The sequence below is a fragment of the Mastacembelus armatus genome, chromosome 6 (assembly GCF_900324485.2).
Source record: "Mastacembelus armatus chromosome 6, fMasArm1.2, whole genome shotgun sequence".
In the NCBI taxonomy this organism is placed as follows: Eukaryota; Metazoa; Chordata; class Actinopteri; order Synbranchiformes; family Mastacembelidae; genus Mastacembelus; species Mastacembelus armatus.
Genome location: NC_046638.1, coordinates 21,055,557 through 21,071,850, shown reverse-complemented (window position 1 = coordinate 21,071,850; position 16,294 = coordinate 21,055,557). Strand labels below are relative to the sequence as shown.

At 40.3% G+C, this 16,294-nt stretch overlaps 1 protein-coding gene across 1 annotated transcript in view; it reads left to right on the top strand.

The window, feature by feature from the left end:
- brsk2a (BR serine/threonine kinase 2a) overlaps positions 1-16,294 on the top strand; it is a 155,039-nt gene that overhangs the window by 113,625 nt on the left and 25,120 nt on the right. The window contains exons 4-7 of the mRNA XM_026311416.1: positions 258-398; positions 10,639-10,755; positions 15,060-15,093; positions 15,218-15,286. Coding sequence (XP_026167201.1) covers positions 258-398; positions 10,639-10,755; positions 15,060-15,093; positions 15,218-15,286 — 361 coding nt within the window. The remainder of the gene's footprint in view (positions 1-257; positions 399-10,638; positions 10,756-15,059; positions 15,094-15,217; positions 15,287-16,294) is intronic.

Below are 16,294 nucleotides of genomic sequence, written 5' to 3'. Positions count from 1 at the left end.
GGGTGCTTTGTCTGTGTATAGTGGTTGTGAGGGATCTAGATTTCCCACAATGCTCTAGCTCTTACAGACCTCTGAGGTCGGAGGCTCTGATTCTTCTTTTTCATGGGGCTCTTTGAGGAGGCTCTGTGGAGACCAGATGTCTCTACATGTGAAGTATTTCTTTTCTGTGCGTATGAGAGAGCTTTATTCTGTTTCCATCGTTTTGTTTAGTCTTTGTCTTCCACTCATTACCCTGACTCTCTTTGTCTCTATCTCAGGTACCTTGTGCTAGAACATGTGTCTGGTGGTGAGCTGTTTGACTACTTGGTGAAGAAAGGCAGGTTAACACCTAAAGAGGCCAGAAAATTCTTCAGACAGATCATGTCTGCCCTGGATTTTTGCCACAGTCATTCTATATGGTAAGTAAAGTGATCCTTATGCAAAAATACCAAGTAATATAGAGACTATGAAGACTGAATTAGACTTGTGGAAGTGTGCCATCAAAACAATACATGAAGCAATTCCATCTATCTTTCATTGATGCTATGCATTTCTTTAGGACATTTGGGAAACAAAAATAATTTTGACACAAATCAAGCGGCAATAATGAGAAAGGTAAGCTAGTATTGACACGCTCACCATGCAGTTTAGACCACAGTGAACGCCACCGGCTTCACATAAATATTGGAGGTACTTAGGGTTAAAAACCATAAAAGCCACATTCATTATCTGCAATCCATAAAAACCATCACATGCATTTAAAAAGATGAAACAACTAATAAACAGCCATACCCAGGAGGTGTAACAAACCCAATTTGATTGTCATACAACATTGAACAAATAATGAGTTCCTAAATAATGAATTCTAAAAAGAAACTGGGAAGCGAGTGTACAATCTAAATTTCAATCAGTTTATTCATAGCTTTGGCGTGCTATTTAATTTTCAAAACAGTGACTCAATATGGAGAGCACAGACCTGAGAAAACTTGAAATTGCTTGTTATGAAAGTGTGTAGTACTCCCTCCTTTCTTCCAGTGTCACACCTGAGGATGGTTGCTGTTAAATTGAGTCAAATAGACAGTTATAGGTGACACATTGCTCAGCTGTCATGTTTAGAGCTGAGCAGTAGTCACTTTCTTTTCCTCAATACATTTTCTTAGTTATGCTCTAGTCAGCAGTTTCAGCGATTTGCTTCCAGGTAGTTGCTAATGTGATACATTGTGTTTTGCTTCAGAGGGTAATTTAAATGTTTACCAGCAATCATATATACTTCCGAAGTCAATCATGTCAGCCGGGACTGATTTGGAGCACTCATTTGTGTGTTTTTTGCTTGTATAGCAGAGGCACCAGCAAAAAATCCTGAATTGGCTGTCCAGTTATTTTTATGGTAAAAGAAAAAAGAAGTAATACAAGACTTATCTGAGCAGTCTGTGACTGTAAATAAAGGACTTTTTAATACACTCCTTATTAATAACAAAATATTTGGAAATAAGAACAACTGTGTATATGTGTGCACATTTATTCATGACCACAGGTACCATAGATCAGAATGAGTTCAGTTATATCTATTTCTGTCACAAGAAAACTCCAGTGATTTTCCAGAATTGGGGAAAAAAATTAAAAGAAGAGAAACGAATAAAACACTTACCTGCATTTATCTAATCAGTAATCAGTCACAAGAAATGGCAATACCATGTATAAGGGGACCAGAATCCAACCCATGGATGGCTGAATATGAAGTACACTTGTTGCTAGGTAAAATAAGAGTATGTCTATTAAGTGGCAAGAAGAGAAGAGGTGAAATGAGGTAAACAACATCCTGCAGCAAAAAATGGACACTAGTTTGCAAAATGTTTAAACATAATGATAGAAGAGGCTTTTTTATGAAGCTTCCTCACATTTCAAGTAAAATCATTGTGTTTTCCCTCTGCATGGGTCACATGCCTGTGTTGATAGTGTTTATTCTTTACTATGTGATACTGGCACATTTAATACTATATAGTTTCAGTCACAAGCTGTTGTGTTTGCTGGCTGGGCTATAGTTGTTATCTTTTCTCATTAGCATTACAGCTGATAGCTAGCCAGTCGAATCATGATGATAATTAATGGGATTCCATCTTAGCTTATGTGCCAAGACTATTGTGGTTGAAAACACTAGTGAGAGGCTTTACTACTGTTCCGTGCAGTCTAGTATATTTGAATGTTTTCTGAATGGCTTCCCGCTGATTGAGATGGGGAAACGCAGTTAGTGAATAACTGTTATATATAATACTGCATAGCAACTACTGCTGAGTATTAAATGCTTGGGTGATAGATTTGCATAATGTTGCAAAGGCAATTAGAAGGAAAGAATTAAACTGGTTTGTCATGAAATGATTAGGTATGGTTGTATTTCTGTGATTTGATATCCTTTGGGTTCTTGCACAGTATAGTTTATAAGTGACACTTGCATTTTAGCTACTGTTTTTAATCATAAAGCCTTTATACACAGTACAAGCTAATACCATAGATCTTTGTGTCAAGATGATTTTCCATTTTGCTGATGATGTGTTGGAGTTTTTTGTTTGAACCATCAAACAGGTAGTTGATGACCTCAGCCTAAAATTCACAAAGAGAATATTAAAAAAATGAAGAAGATAAAAAAGATAATTCATGTATTGCTGGAAATAGAACAAAACTGTCCTACCTAAGGGAATGAAAGTTAGAAGCCTTTTATCAGTCTGTGTAAAAAACTGACTGTGCAAAGAAGAGATTAGAACAATTAGGCGAAAGCATCTGGGACTGACATTAAGTGCATGCACATACATAGATTATCACAGCTCTTTTGTAGTAAGATTCACAAGCAGATTTATCTCTCGCTTCATGTTTTATGTTGTTGCTGTCTCTCTGTTTTAGCTCCTCAAATCCCCTTAGTAACCCTCTTAGAAAATGACACCTTGTAAATATATCATGAGAAGAATTATTTGGAAGTGTTGCTGCACCCACTCGCCCTCCTCCCAACCTCAATTAGGGCCAAACAGACAGACAGACACAGCCCTTCTCACCTCCCTTCCCTTCCACTAATGAGATCCCAGCATCCCTTCAATAAAAAAAATAATTTCTGCAATAATTTCTTCTATTTTTACTTTCCTGTGCAGGGGATCTACACAGGCTATTAGAAGTGCTCCCTTTTCTGTGTGACTCACTGTGCAAAGGGGGTAAACACATGCTCCTCAACCATCCTTTCCTGCATTCCTCCTATTTTCAATTCTTCTCATTGCCTCACACTTCCGTCCTGCGCCCACATTCCTATCCTGAAATATCTCTCTTGAGTCAGTTGTGTGCAGCTATGTCTGGATATGAATGAAAGAACATAGAAAGAGCTGTTTATGACTCACTGTTTCTTCTGCCTAATTGAGATCACTCTGTGATTTAGTCAGAGTTTTCTTTTTACGTGCAGGGAGAGAAAGGAGCAAAGTGAAGCACACAAGGTTAGCTGTGACAAGGGAGATGAGGCAAAGATAGGTAAGTGTAGGATAAAAACAGACATAGGAAAGGAATCGTCAGTAAAAGATATTTCTAATACATGCTGAGGCAGTGGGAGAAAGTCGTCATTGTATGTGAAAATAGATCCTCTGTCAACCAGGACGCCTGTTCCCCTCTCGCCTTCTCACTAAGACATGCCTTGTGTTTGGATGTTATTTCAAGTCTGCCAATATAAAATCTGCAAATGTATGACTCAGACAGAGAGATAAACTGACTGACAGACTGTTAGAGCAGAGATTGGAAAACAGCACACATGTAATGATATGATAGTTTAAAAACTCTCTTTCTGTGCGGATGTCAGAGGTCAGGGTTAGCTATAAAACAGCACTCCTAGACCTGCTTTGAATTCAGTTTGCTGCTCAAGGTCACATTAACAGAGTGGGTGCTTCACAGAAAGTCAGAATAATGCTGACAGTTCACTTACACATTTACCTGGGAGTAGATCCAAACAGCAGTTTTGACTACATCTTGTGAGTTGTGACATTCAACAACACTCTTCTGGGGAGGTGATGTGGCAGCCATAACTGCAAACTGAGGCCCAGATTGTTTGAGAGGAGTAAAGTGTATTTTCCTTAAACACAAGCTGCATGTGCACCTTTTACCTGACTGAGTCATATTAAGCACAAAAGAAAAAAAGGAGAGAAATTTGGCTACAATTTTACTACTACCCATAACACCTAAGCAATACCTGAGCAATGATTGTTATTGTATATTGTGAGCAATAAAACTATACTGTATTGCTTTGTTTTTTTCAGTGTGTTTAAAGCCGGACTCAGATTGTATCAGGATTCACTCTGAGGTCAAATGAATCAGGGTTGACACCAAACACACCCTTGTATCACTCCCAGTCATTTTGTCAAGCCTCTTTCATCACGCCTCTTCATCGTGAGCGGAGATTTGCATCACCTATGACATAAATTTTTATGACTCTCACTTACAAACCACTGACAGGCTCAGACACACAGTCGTCAGTGAAGGATTTCATCTCGACTGCAACATGCTCTATCGCCTCTCTCACCTCTGATATGTTTGTTTAGCAAAGACTCTGGTCTACCCTCTCCTAACCAACAACTGTATATGTATGTATGTGCTAATACAATGTGACTGTGTCTGAGTGTGAGATAAAGACTATCTGTCACATAAAGTGACTCCAATCATCCCACTAAGTAAAGCAGAGATTGCTTGTACACCCTGGATGGGAATCCTGTTCTTGAAGCTCACAGCTTCTTCAAACATGCTTAGACATTCACAGCCTCACATCCTTTCATTGCTGACACAGATTATTGTCACCACCTACATGTGCACAGACACCTGGTCCAGAAGTCGCATTAAACCCACGCAGTGGCATAATCGTGCACATCATCCATATCCACCTTTCTCTTTCACTTTGTGTCTCCCACACTCCCCCTGTCATTAGCTGCTTTATTCCTCTCTTCCAGGTGCTTAGAGAGACACGTACATCTGTCTGTCCCATCACTGGCTTATAGCTCCACAGAGAAAAATAAAGCAAGCCACAGGCCCTTTTATTTCAGCAACATTTATCTCCCTTTCAGGCTATGCACTATTGCATAAATTGTTTATCATGGTATATATAATTGTATATTGTAACAGTAGTAAACATTGTGATTTAGTGCTAGCTGGGAATGCCTATTCTTGACTACTTTAATGAATTCAATACGTGACAAATCAAGGTATTTTAGCACATTGATCCCCAGAGGTTATGTAGTTTCAATACTGACATTGCAGCCAAAAATACTGAAGTACAACAGTAGAGACTGTGTAGCAGGATTTCTACCACTTTAAAACTCTGTATGCTCTCACAGTATCCACTCAGCTGGCAGTTTATTAGGTACATCTAGCTAAAACTGAGTCATTCTAAAAGCCACAATATTTTCCATCAGTTGAGTTTTGACTGGTGCCTTTTTTAATTATGTCATCTTGTTACAGCCTCAGCTACTGAAATGTGTAATGGCAACAGACTGGTGCAGCAACTGTTTACCTCAATGCCCAAGTCCTAATATTAGTATAATGATGGATGAAAATGTGTTCATTTGCAGTTTTTTTAAAATTTGCCTATCATTTGAATGGAAACCTGACTGCTGTTTGTGTCTGGCTTTTTGTATGTCTTTATGTCATCTCTTTTATCTATTGTCATCTTTCTACTGCATGCAGTTCATGCTAGTCTGTTTGTCACCTTTCATCATGTGTACATCCAGCCCGCTGTCAGTGGCAGCTCCCATCTCCTTGTGGCTGTGTTTGTTGACATTCTTAGGAGGGTTTTCTCAGATGAGTGTGTGTGTTTGCCTGTCTCTACTTATAGCCGATAATCATTATGGCTGATGGTCACTAGCAAAACAGAATGGAACTCTTTATTTCTTTGTCTTTATATTTTTCTGATATTTTCTTCTCCCACATATCAGTGTCCATACTGTATGTCAGTTTAAGCACTGAAGTGTAACAGGTGATGGCAGTGGGAAGGATGTGGAGAGGAGGCAGATAAAATGGGTATGAAAACTTGAGCAGGATGAAGTCAAAAGCTGTGCGTGCTTTAAGATGCTTAATGGTTTTCAGGGGGGAAGTGTAATAATAAAAAAGCTAAACAGAAACAGTAAACAGAGGATTGGTTGAATAAAGGAATTAAATGGAGGTGAAATAAAGTAGGCAATAAAATGATACATAGACACAAAGATAAAAAGAAGACAAATGTTGAAGAAAAACAAAAATAACTTCTACAATAAGATTAAGTAGCATAAGAGGCATCATAAGGTGTACAAGCAGATGTTGGTGGAGAGTATTGACCTTTCTAATTTTGAACAAGCCACAGATGCCTGTCCACCACCATGCTCGCTTGTATTAGAAGCCTGATGTTATTTTCAGTCTCTTAATATGTATGCCAGGGCCTCAGTCCAGTGCATTTCTGACAGCTTGTCTGATTCTTAGTCCTTGAAGGTCTGTTGTTGATACTGTCTTCCCCAGTCAAACTCTTCTAGATTAAGAGCAAGCGCTGTGTTGCACACACAGATTTGGCTTAAAGTGAATACTCTGATTTGTTTAGTTACATATCTAACCCTCATTGTATTACATGCAACCAGGCATTACCTCCCTACTGTTGCACAAAATCCCAAAGGAAAAGATCACAGTAACCCGAGTAGCACAGGAAATCCTCTTGTAATCGTCACCGAAGAGGCAAATCATGTGTGTGGCTTTTCCTTTAATGCTAATTCAGTACATGTTGAATGATATTCGCATTATATGGAGATGAGATTACTGAAACGTGCAGAGGCAATAAACCCTGTACTATAGCTGTCTGAACAAACTTCTGAGCAAAGGATGTGAGTTCAAATGTAATCAAACATGAGATGATGTGACAAAATTTTAGAAAAGAAAAAATCTGTCTGCCTCTGAAATATATTGTCATTGAGTAGTAACAATTCACGGCTAAAGGAAAGTCAGATGGCACAGTGGTCTTTTGCATTGCTTGTTTTATGTTGCTTTGTGTGAAACTTTGTAGCATTGTGAGCCCACTACATATGGTATTATAATGTAACACAGAAAAATAGTAGCAGCTGGTTAGCCAATTGTATAGATGGAGTCAGTGCTCTTAATATCTAATTAACCCCCTGGCTAATGAATGATTGTGCCTAGCACATCTAAGTCAGCACTGAATATTGTTCTCATTTGCTAATGTGATAGAATATTAGCCTTGGGCATTTTTAGTGAATGTGCCTGGTGTCACTGTAATTGGGTCAATAAAGACTAAAAAACTTTCAGAGAAACAGGAGAAATATAAAGAGGAGGATGACACAGAGGTGTGCCGCAGGCTAAATGGGTGCTCGTTAACTCAAAATGATGGTTAAAAACACCACTCCAACTAACAATAATGGTACCTGAGATAGGTTTAGTGCTTCACGAAAATACAAAAAAAAAAAAAAAAGAAAAGGCGTGAAAAGGCGTGCTCTTTCCCAAACACGTTGATTGGTCAAAAAAGACACATTTGAGCCATTAGTGTTAAAGTGTTCTGATTTAGATAAATAGTGCCACATATCTTGGCATGATTAACAGGCTTAATGAGAGGTAATATTAAACATGGTGTATGTCAAACGTGTCACAATGGGAAGAGCATGTTTTCATGTTTTCCTTTGGCTGGATAATTTTGTTACTGATCCTCACCATAAACATTGTGGGATATTATAGGGATGTGAGGCCCAACCGGACAGACCCATTACAACCTTTGGTAAAACACAACATCAGCATAGCATGTGCAAATGATCACAGGCAATTAAGAGCTTTGTGTTAGATTGCAAGACTCATGTCTAACTGCCCCACTAGGGTGTAAACCTTGCTCAAAGCAAAGAGCAAAGTACCCAGCAACCTGTGAGGTCTATGGCACAGATAAAGATGGAAGTTTATGATTTTAAAACTGTGACGCTGATGGTTGAAGGCAATCCTTAACTGGTGATCTTGCCTAGGTATTTGGTATGTTAATTTTATTTAACCCGCTGTCCAGTGTTCTATATGGCACAAATGTAACACAAATGTACTAATTTTATATACTGTTTTATTTCCTGCAGAAACCACTTAACCAAATATATAGATGGGCTCATGACACTTAGAATGAGTTGGAGATAAGCATTTATCTAAGACTTGTATGCAAGGTGCACAACTTCCACATTTCTGGGAGGAAAACTACAGTTACAGTTGAGATCATTGCAGCTGTTGAATTTGTTTAACAGCATTCAGTCCTCTATGACATATAATATATCCTTGCTGCAAGGCCTGCTGTGTGAGCAAGATTACAGTAGCAAAGTACAGCCTAATGTGTCAGAGAGGCAGTTTAACGTCCTGTTATGGATACCAGGTCCTGACAACCAATAAAGCATCTAGATGCAATCTGTCCCCTTGATGCAGTCTCTTGAGGTTTGGTTCTTTGTATAAAGTTGTCTTTTACATGTGATATTCATGGGATTGCACAGTGTTTATGCCACGTTTATGGGTCTTTTAGATAAAGATTCAGTGTTCACTTTTGCATCTTGTGCTGGCTGTTTGAGAGTACTTAGATTTTTATGAGGTAGTATGGCAGCTTAGTGGTCAGCACTGTTGCCTCACAGCAAGAGGGTTCCTGGTTCAAAACCTGACAGGGGCCCTTCTGTGTGGAGTTTGCATGTTCTCCCTGTGCTTGTGTGGGTTTTCTCCAGGTACTCTGGTTTCCTCCCACAGTCCAAAAACATGTATGTCAGGTTGATTGGTGACTCTAAATTGCCCATAGGAGTGAGTGTGAGTGTGTGAGGTTGTTTGTCTCTATGTGGCCCTGTGATGGACTGGTGACCTGTCCAGGGTGGACCCCTGTCTTTCACCCAAAGAGAGCTGGGATAGGCTCCAGCAGATCCCTGTGACCCTGGTTAGGAAAAAGAGGGTATAGATAATGGATGGATGGATTGTTATGATCCTTTTGAGGCTGTGTTTCTCTGATTTGGGTGTGTGGGGATCAGGTGGTTATCTCTTATATCTATAAGTAACGCTTGTTTGAATGCTCCCTTAAATGCCAACTGCAGTGATTGCTGTCATTTCTGTTGTTTTTGTCACTGATGTTACACCAAATTATTTTGCATCTTCTAATTCATGTATTTTGGCTCCCGTCTTTTCCTAGTTATGAGTTAACCTCTCATGTCACAAGTGATTTGTAACTTCCAAATGTCTAAAAGATTTTGTTGTCCAGGAGGAACATTAGTTAATCAGGCATGCTGACAAGGAACAATATGGCATTGACCTGGTTAAGGTTCGATTAGTCTTTCGCCCCTATACCCAGGTCGGACGACCGATTTGCACGTCAGGACCGCTACGGGCCTCCACCAGAGTTTCCTCTGGCTTCGCCCTGCCCAGGCATAGTTCACCATCTTTCGGGTAAAGCTTTTTTGGAGATGCCAGTTAACAACCATAGTCACTGGTGGCCAGTGTGCAGTAAATTTTGTTTGTTGCTTCTCCATTTGCTTTGACAGTAATTGTTAAAAGACTAAGTCAGGCAAGGCTACTGACATCAATACCAAATGATGGTTGTGCAGATTGATAAAGGTCTTAGCTTGGAAATAACTGCTTAGATGCTATATGTGTTTTATTTTAATTAAGGCAAGGATCACAGACAAAGCAGCTGATATCTAATCCCCCAGGACAGGAAACAAGTTCTACAGTAGCTGATGTCATCTAAGGTTAAACGTCCATTGTGATGAGGTATTCTTCAAACGGAGATGTCTCTAGTTATTCTTCTGCTCCAATTTTTGTCATTAGTCTAAAGAAGAGATGAAAGTCTAACTCATGACATGCTGACAGGCTTTGCAACTCTCCCACTCATTACAAAAATTATACAGTGAGATAAGCAAGTATCACGTGCGAGAATGCAGAAAAGGCAGTTGAATAGATGTCACTGTAAGTACAGAAACATGCATGTGATGTCTATGATCCATATTTTCAGTCTTGCTAGACATCGCAAGAACAGCACAGTATCATGTAATGCCACTCTCAACCCGGCAAGAGGTGCTAAATGTGCGACAAAGTCTACAGCCACTTTGCTTTTGAACAGTCACTCAACAAAATTGAGATTTTAACCTCCAACACAGCAACATCCTACGTGATATGAGAATGTGATATTCCTCTCAGTGGTTCCCTTTAAGAAGAGAGATGGTGTCCACTGGATATTATCCCCCTTGCTGTGTTTAGTGGTAATGAATGGCAGCTAATGAACACCACTTCTGTGGCTGATTCCCCTTGACACCTTTTGCTCAGCCAGTTTGCTGGTGGCTGTCTGGGAGATGAGAGGAAGGGGATTAGGGGTGAAGGGGAAGGGAAACAGAAGGAGAAAAGGACACAGCAGGAGGCTGTCACACCTTGCACCAGCCCAGCGCTGAGGTGGGAGCCCCCTGGCTTCAGTGCGGACAGATCAAAGAGAAACATGTTGCAGAGAGGAAGGGGAGGGTGCTCAGGAATAGGTTAACATGCTGTGTTGCTCACAGTTTCTTGCATAGATGTAAATCTACAGATGACTGAAAAACCTTGCTGCACATCTTTCTTTTCAATTTATATAACTTGGGATGCATTCTGTCATGGTTCATCAACTATTTTATGTTTATGTCTCACTATCAGCCACAGGGATCTGAAGCCTGAGAACTTGTTGTTAGACGAGAAGAACAACATCAGGATAGCAGACTTTGGCATGGCTTCCCTTCAGGTTGGAGACAGTCTCCTGGAAACCAGCTGTGGGTAAGTAATATAGAAAACTCTGGGTTGCATGCTTTCTAATGCAAAGTCTGACTCACATGCTTGGTAACTGACATCGAGATGATGTTAAGAATATCCTGAGGGTGAAGATGTCATAGTTGGGGGGCAGTTGGTGTGTCTGTATACAACAGAGAGAAATGAACAGGAGAAGAAACAGAGTGATGTGCAGAGCTATCAAAGGCTCTGCTAGGTGCTGTGTTCTCAAAGCCTCCATTATGGTGCAGTGGAGATCTCTTGAAGAGAGACAGTTAGGTGTCTCTCACTGAGTGTACTATCTGGCTGTGAGCAGGGCCAGGGCCATGGCCACACATTACTGCTCTCCATCTCCTTGTATCTGATGCTGGGTTTTATGATCTGGCAGTCACAACGACCCCAGGCCCATCAATCCTATGACTGTAATGAATTTGCTTCCAGGAAAAGTCACTTTCAAAGTCTTTTGAGTGTCAGAGTTCATGTGCTGGAGTGTTTTTATTTTAACCTCAAGTTTAATGAACAGTGTCCAGTGTCGTACTGTAAAAGACGTGACAGAGTTGATAACGGTTTACTTTTAGGGTCTGGGTTTATAAACTCTATGACAGCATGCATTTACAGGGAGATTTCCTACCTAATGAAGTCATACATGAAACGTGATAACTAAGAGTAAAACTTGTGGATGTGATCAGTTGTTAAATGTATAGTTAGACGTCCAGAACATTTCGAAATTAGATTGAATGTTATGCTGTACTTAAAAAAAGTGGCTTGGGGGTATTTTGATCTGTGCCTCACAGTTGATATCTGTTGATATATCAAATAACAAATTAAATACAGTGACAACAAAATTTGACAGACATCTAAATTACTTTAAAAATGCCTCAAACTCTGTGGTCATTCGAATTGGATGCAAACTCAGGGCTGAAGGGCTGGATTTTGTTTTGCAGACTCTTGATGGTCTAGATGTCTTGGGGAGAATCTTTGCTCTCTGGGGCTGGGAGACAGAGAGGCCCTGTCACATCTGTCTCTAGCTCAGACCTTATTCTGTCCAGATTATACCTTCAAATCAACAGAAATTACACACAGTTGCATGCACGCAATTCAGCCAACAACGGTGCACACAAAGCTGTTGAGGCTTAGTTCATCCCTGACCTGTGAGACCCTTTGTCCTCTGGTTGTTTGGTTGTGTCTCTGTTGGTCCGTCTCTGTCTCTGGCTCCCTCCCTCTGTATAATTCACATGCACGCCTATTTAAGCCTGTGCATGCAGTTGATTCTGTTGTATAATATTTTCTAGCAGTAGCTCAGTGCCTAAGCTTTTATGACTCATCAGGAGAGATCAGGCCAACTGAGAGCAATGTGCATAGCTGTCTGCAAGTAAAATGTGCACAGCTGATTCATTCTGCAGCCATGATGACCACACTCAAGTGTTTCCTTTTCCTAGAAAGGCCATAGAATGCCACAGGTCTTACTCAGCTTTTTGCTGAATGGATTTATATTTGACTATATTCTATTTCCACACATTTTTGCAATTCCAGGTGCAGTGCATCTGTTTAGTCCCCTGCATCCGCTTGCAAAGAGCTAAATGCACTTGTTGCAAGCGGTGACACCGAGCTGACTTACAGTGACGCAGACACACACACCACATACACACACACACTGCCACACATAGCTGAGCAACGTAGTTCTGTTTTCGTTCCACTCTCAGCTCCATTGCCGTTTCCAGCTCTGTGTGTGTGTCTCTCAGAAATGTGTGAGCATCATTTGTGTTCGTGCCCCAGCGCCCAATACGTGTGAATGTGCCATACACTGTATTTGTGGTTATTGATTATTCATGCTCTTCTGACTGTCCCATCTCTAAGTGTAGATATGACAGTTTTTAATTAAACACATTTATCTGGCCTCTTCTCACTACGCAGCACTCTGACACAAATGTATTCCATTTGCCACGGGTAATGAAGCTGAGTGAGGATGATGCTCGCCCCAGGTGGAGTAGTGGGAGCCTCAAAGCACATACATAAATATACACAGATATGCAGACATATGGATGAGCAGAGGCATCGACAAGCACATACAAATATGGATCCAGGAAGACACACACACAAAACCCACCTCTCACTCTCTCTCTCTCTCGCTCTCTCGCTCTCTCACTCTCTCTCTGTCTCTCGCTCTGTCTCTCTCTGGCTGCATAAGCGAGTTCATCTGTGTTTGCTGTTTGTTTAATTCTGTTACTGATTGATGAAAGGAAATTATCTGCTTGTGTGCAGTGAGGAGCTGCACAAATTTGGTTCAAAAAGATGAATATTTATGAAAATAAGCTGCATTTCTTAGCAGCCCATGCCATTACAGTACATTTAAATGTACTGCATACTGTAAGAGACATGGTGATTGTATGGTAAACTTATAATTGCTTGTTTGACTTATTATGAATGTTTAACTGGAAATCTTTTTGAAGTGCTGATACCGAAACTGATAAGCTTGAGATAAAGACTGCATCTCATGCATCATTATGATTTTTTGTCTTGCTTTATGCTGTTGGGCAAACCACTCACAGCAGCATTAACCCCCACGCTACAGATATTTTTTGCCATCATAATACAGCCAAATTACATGTCCTGTTGATTTCATTTATAAAGTCGTGGTTGGTGGTGTTTTTTGAGCGAAAACGTGTTTTAGCAAACACCAAGAAAAGATTGATATTTTGTCTATTCACAACTGTTCTGCAAAACATGGCATTTTTGTAACACTGGTCAGAGAGGAGTGGCTCTTACAGCTTTCTATTTGTCTTTACTCCCCCAGTCTAGAATTTGAACTTCTGGTGTGAGCAGCAAGAGAGTTTTTTTATGATAATGTAAATTTTATGAAGTATGGGCTTTCCTATGAAGCCTGAATTTTAATGTGAGTGAGTGAGATATGTTTGTACAAACTTTATTTACACTTTGAATTAAATGAGGCCAATTAAGTGCAGGAAAAGGCAACAGGATCCTTGCTACACAATATAAGTGGACATTTGTTTCAAAGATCTTATCTCCCAGTGTGAGAGATTCAACAATTTTAGAAAGTATGGAAATGTTTTAGGGCGTATACACTTTGCTATGTGTGCCACGAGCCTTTGAATAGAAGAAATGAGCTATAGACTTGGGTCAGCGTAGGAGAGAGAAGTTCTTAGCATATGCTGTTGTGTAGCTGATATGGCTGACAACTTTGAGTATTCTGATACTGGCAAATTAGGATTCAGCTCAGACAGAGATGAGATACTTGTATTCAAGTCCTTACCTTCACCCTGTGTTTGCCACCTCAAGCCTTTGCAAATAATGACTTTATATTCACGCTGGTTCCACCTGTGGTTTGTGTGTTCTGACACTCATGAGGCATAACTAGTGCAAATCTCAGGCCTGTTTTTTATTTTTATGTCTCGCTCATATGCATAATGCACTGTGACACTTGTAATCAGGAAGGCCATATTTGCATAGGCTCACGTTTGAACTTTCCCCGTTGACACGGTGGCACTGCTTGTTATCGGCCAGTATTTTGACAGCCTGAGGAAGCTGGGCTGTCAGAACTGATATTCATGAGTACACAAGACAACAGGCAAGCTAATGGGCACCATATTTAAAGCCAACAGACAGACTCTCATTAGAGCCAAATATCTTGCTATTAGAAAGACTGAGTGGGAGAAGAGGGTGGAAGACGTATCACCGGGCTGAAAGTTTTGGGGAGGCAGATGCCAGGTCACGTGTGAGGCAAGGAAATGTATTGAAATTAAACGTTTTTTTTTTCATGTATTTGATTGAAAATTGGTGTAAAGGTCTTACCAACTCCATTTTATTTCAACATGCTGAATTTGGAAAGTACAGGTAAAGTGGCACTGTGTAATAAGACCACACCACTCATCCATAGCTATTGGCTTATGGAGCAGCCATTGCAGGGTGGCTCCATAAATCTTCATACAATATTGATGTGTCAGTCTATTCATTGGGTTTACTGTCAGTCCATCCAGGTGTTCTAAAGATTAGTGGGCCTGTTCACTGTCTGCTGTGAGAGGATGTCCTTGACTGAGCATGCAAGAGGACACCCAAACACCTCTAAATTCCTGAAGCACATTTTGATCTGTGCTTTATTGCCTTCCTGAATTGTTCTTGTCACATTTTCATGCAGTAGTCTATGTTTAATTTTGCCTTGCTGTGATTGTATATCCCTGACTTACTTTGCAGTACAGCAGTAGAAATGAAGAAAAAAGAAAAAGTATGTAAACATTTTTCTTACTTTTTGTTACTTCCATCATTTATTCAATGTTCAATGTTTTTTTTTCCAACAGCTCTCCACATTATGCCTGTCCTGAGGTCATCAGGGTAAGACTTTTTCACTAATTAGTTGTATTTTTTTTTTGCCCTGCAAGCTTATTTTTTATAGTTCTCCATCTTATTTTATCCAACTCCTAACACACCCACTAACAAACATTTTTCCTGTCTTTAGGGAGAGAAGTATGACGGGAGGAAAGCAGACGTCTGGAGCTGTGGGGTCATTCTTTTTGCCCTATTGGTGGTGAGTGTCAGCTTGTTCTTTCCTAATTGAGGATGACTTGACTGACATACATGTCATAATGTGGCATAATGCAGTTTAAGTGTTGCCAACAGTATATGTCTCAATATTGGATCTGAAGTAGAAAGAAGTGAACTTGCACTGTGCCTGTTGACCTTTGTAACCTTTCTGTGGAAAACAAAAGAGGTTGGGAGTTTGAAGCCTTTACGGGGCCTCAAACATAAACTCAGGGTTCAAGGAGTTTAAATCTGAAATCCCAACATTTAGAAGATCTTAGCAGAAAATTGTTGCACAGAGCCCCTCAAGCTGATATTCTTGCGCAACAGAAGATCAGAGAATTGAAGCATCTTTTTATTCATTATCCTACAATGCTGTATCCATAATCAGGTCTATTCTCCAGCTGCATTATGTCTGTGGTTCTCCAGCCGTGGAGCCCCAAAGCTTTGTTTCATCAACAGCTGTACTGTAGTTGCTACACACTCCTGCTTCATGAATAATTCATAAAAAGCAAACTGAAAGAAGAGAGCCCAAAATAAATAGCAATGCTGACAGGGCAGCATTTGGCTTCAGGCCCTGTGTATTTGTCTTTGTTTTTGCCTCTTTCCCCCTCACTCCAACCATTTCTGTCTCACATGTGTGTGTTGTACTTAAGTTAAGGACAGTCTTCCTTCTCTTCTTGCATTGCACCAAAGTTTTTCTGCCATCGCTGTTTGACTGCAGTTGAGCACTGTCTTTCTCTTGTTTTGTCCTGCTGTCTGGCTGCAAGATAACCATTTGTCTGATTTTGGGAGACATGGATACTCCCCTGCAGTTACGCTGTGCTCAGATCATCTGTTACATGAGCATGCCCTCTTTCTTTCCATCTACCTCTCCTCATTTCTCAGCCTCTTTTTCAACTTTTCTCAACATTTTCCTCTTTCTCCCCTCCTCCATCTTGTCTTCTGGTGGAGGTTGTCATTCATCACACAGCAACATCTGTGAGGTGTCAGCTTGCTCTGAAAAATGACTGAT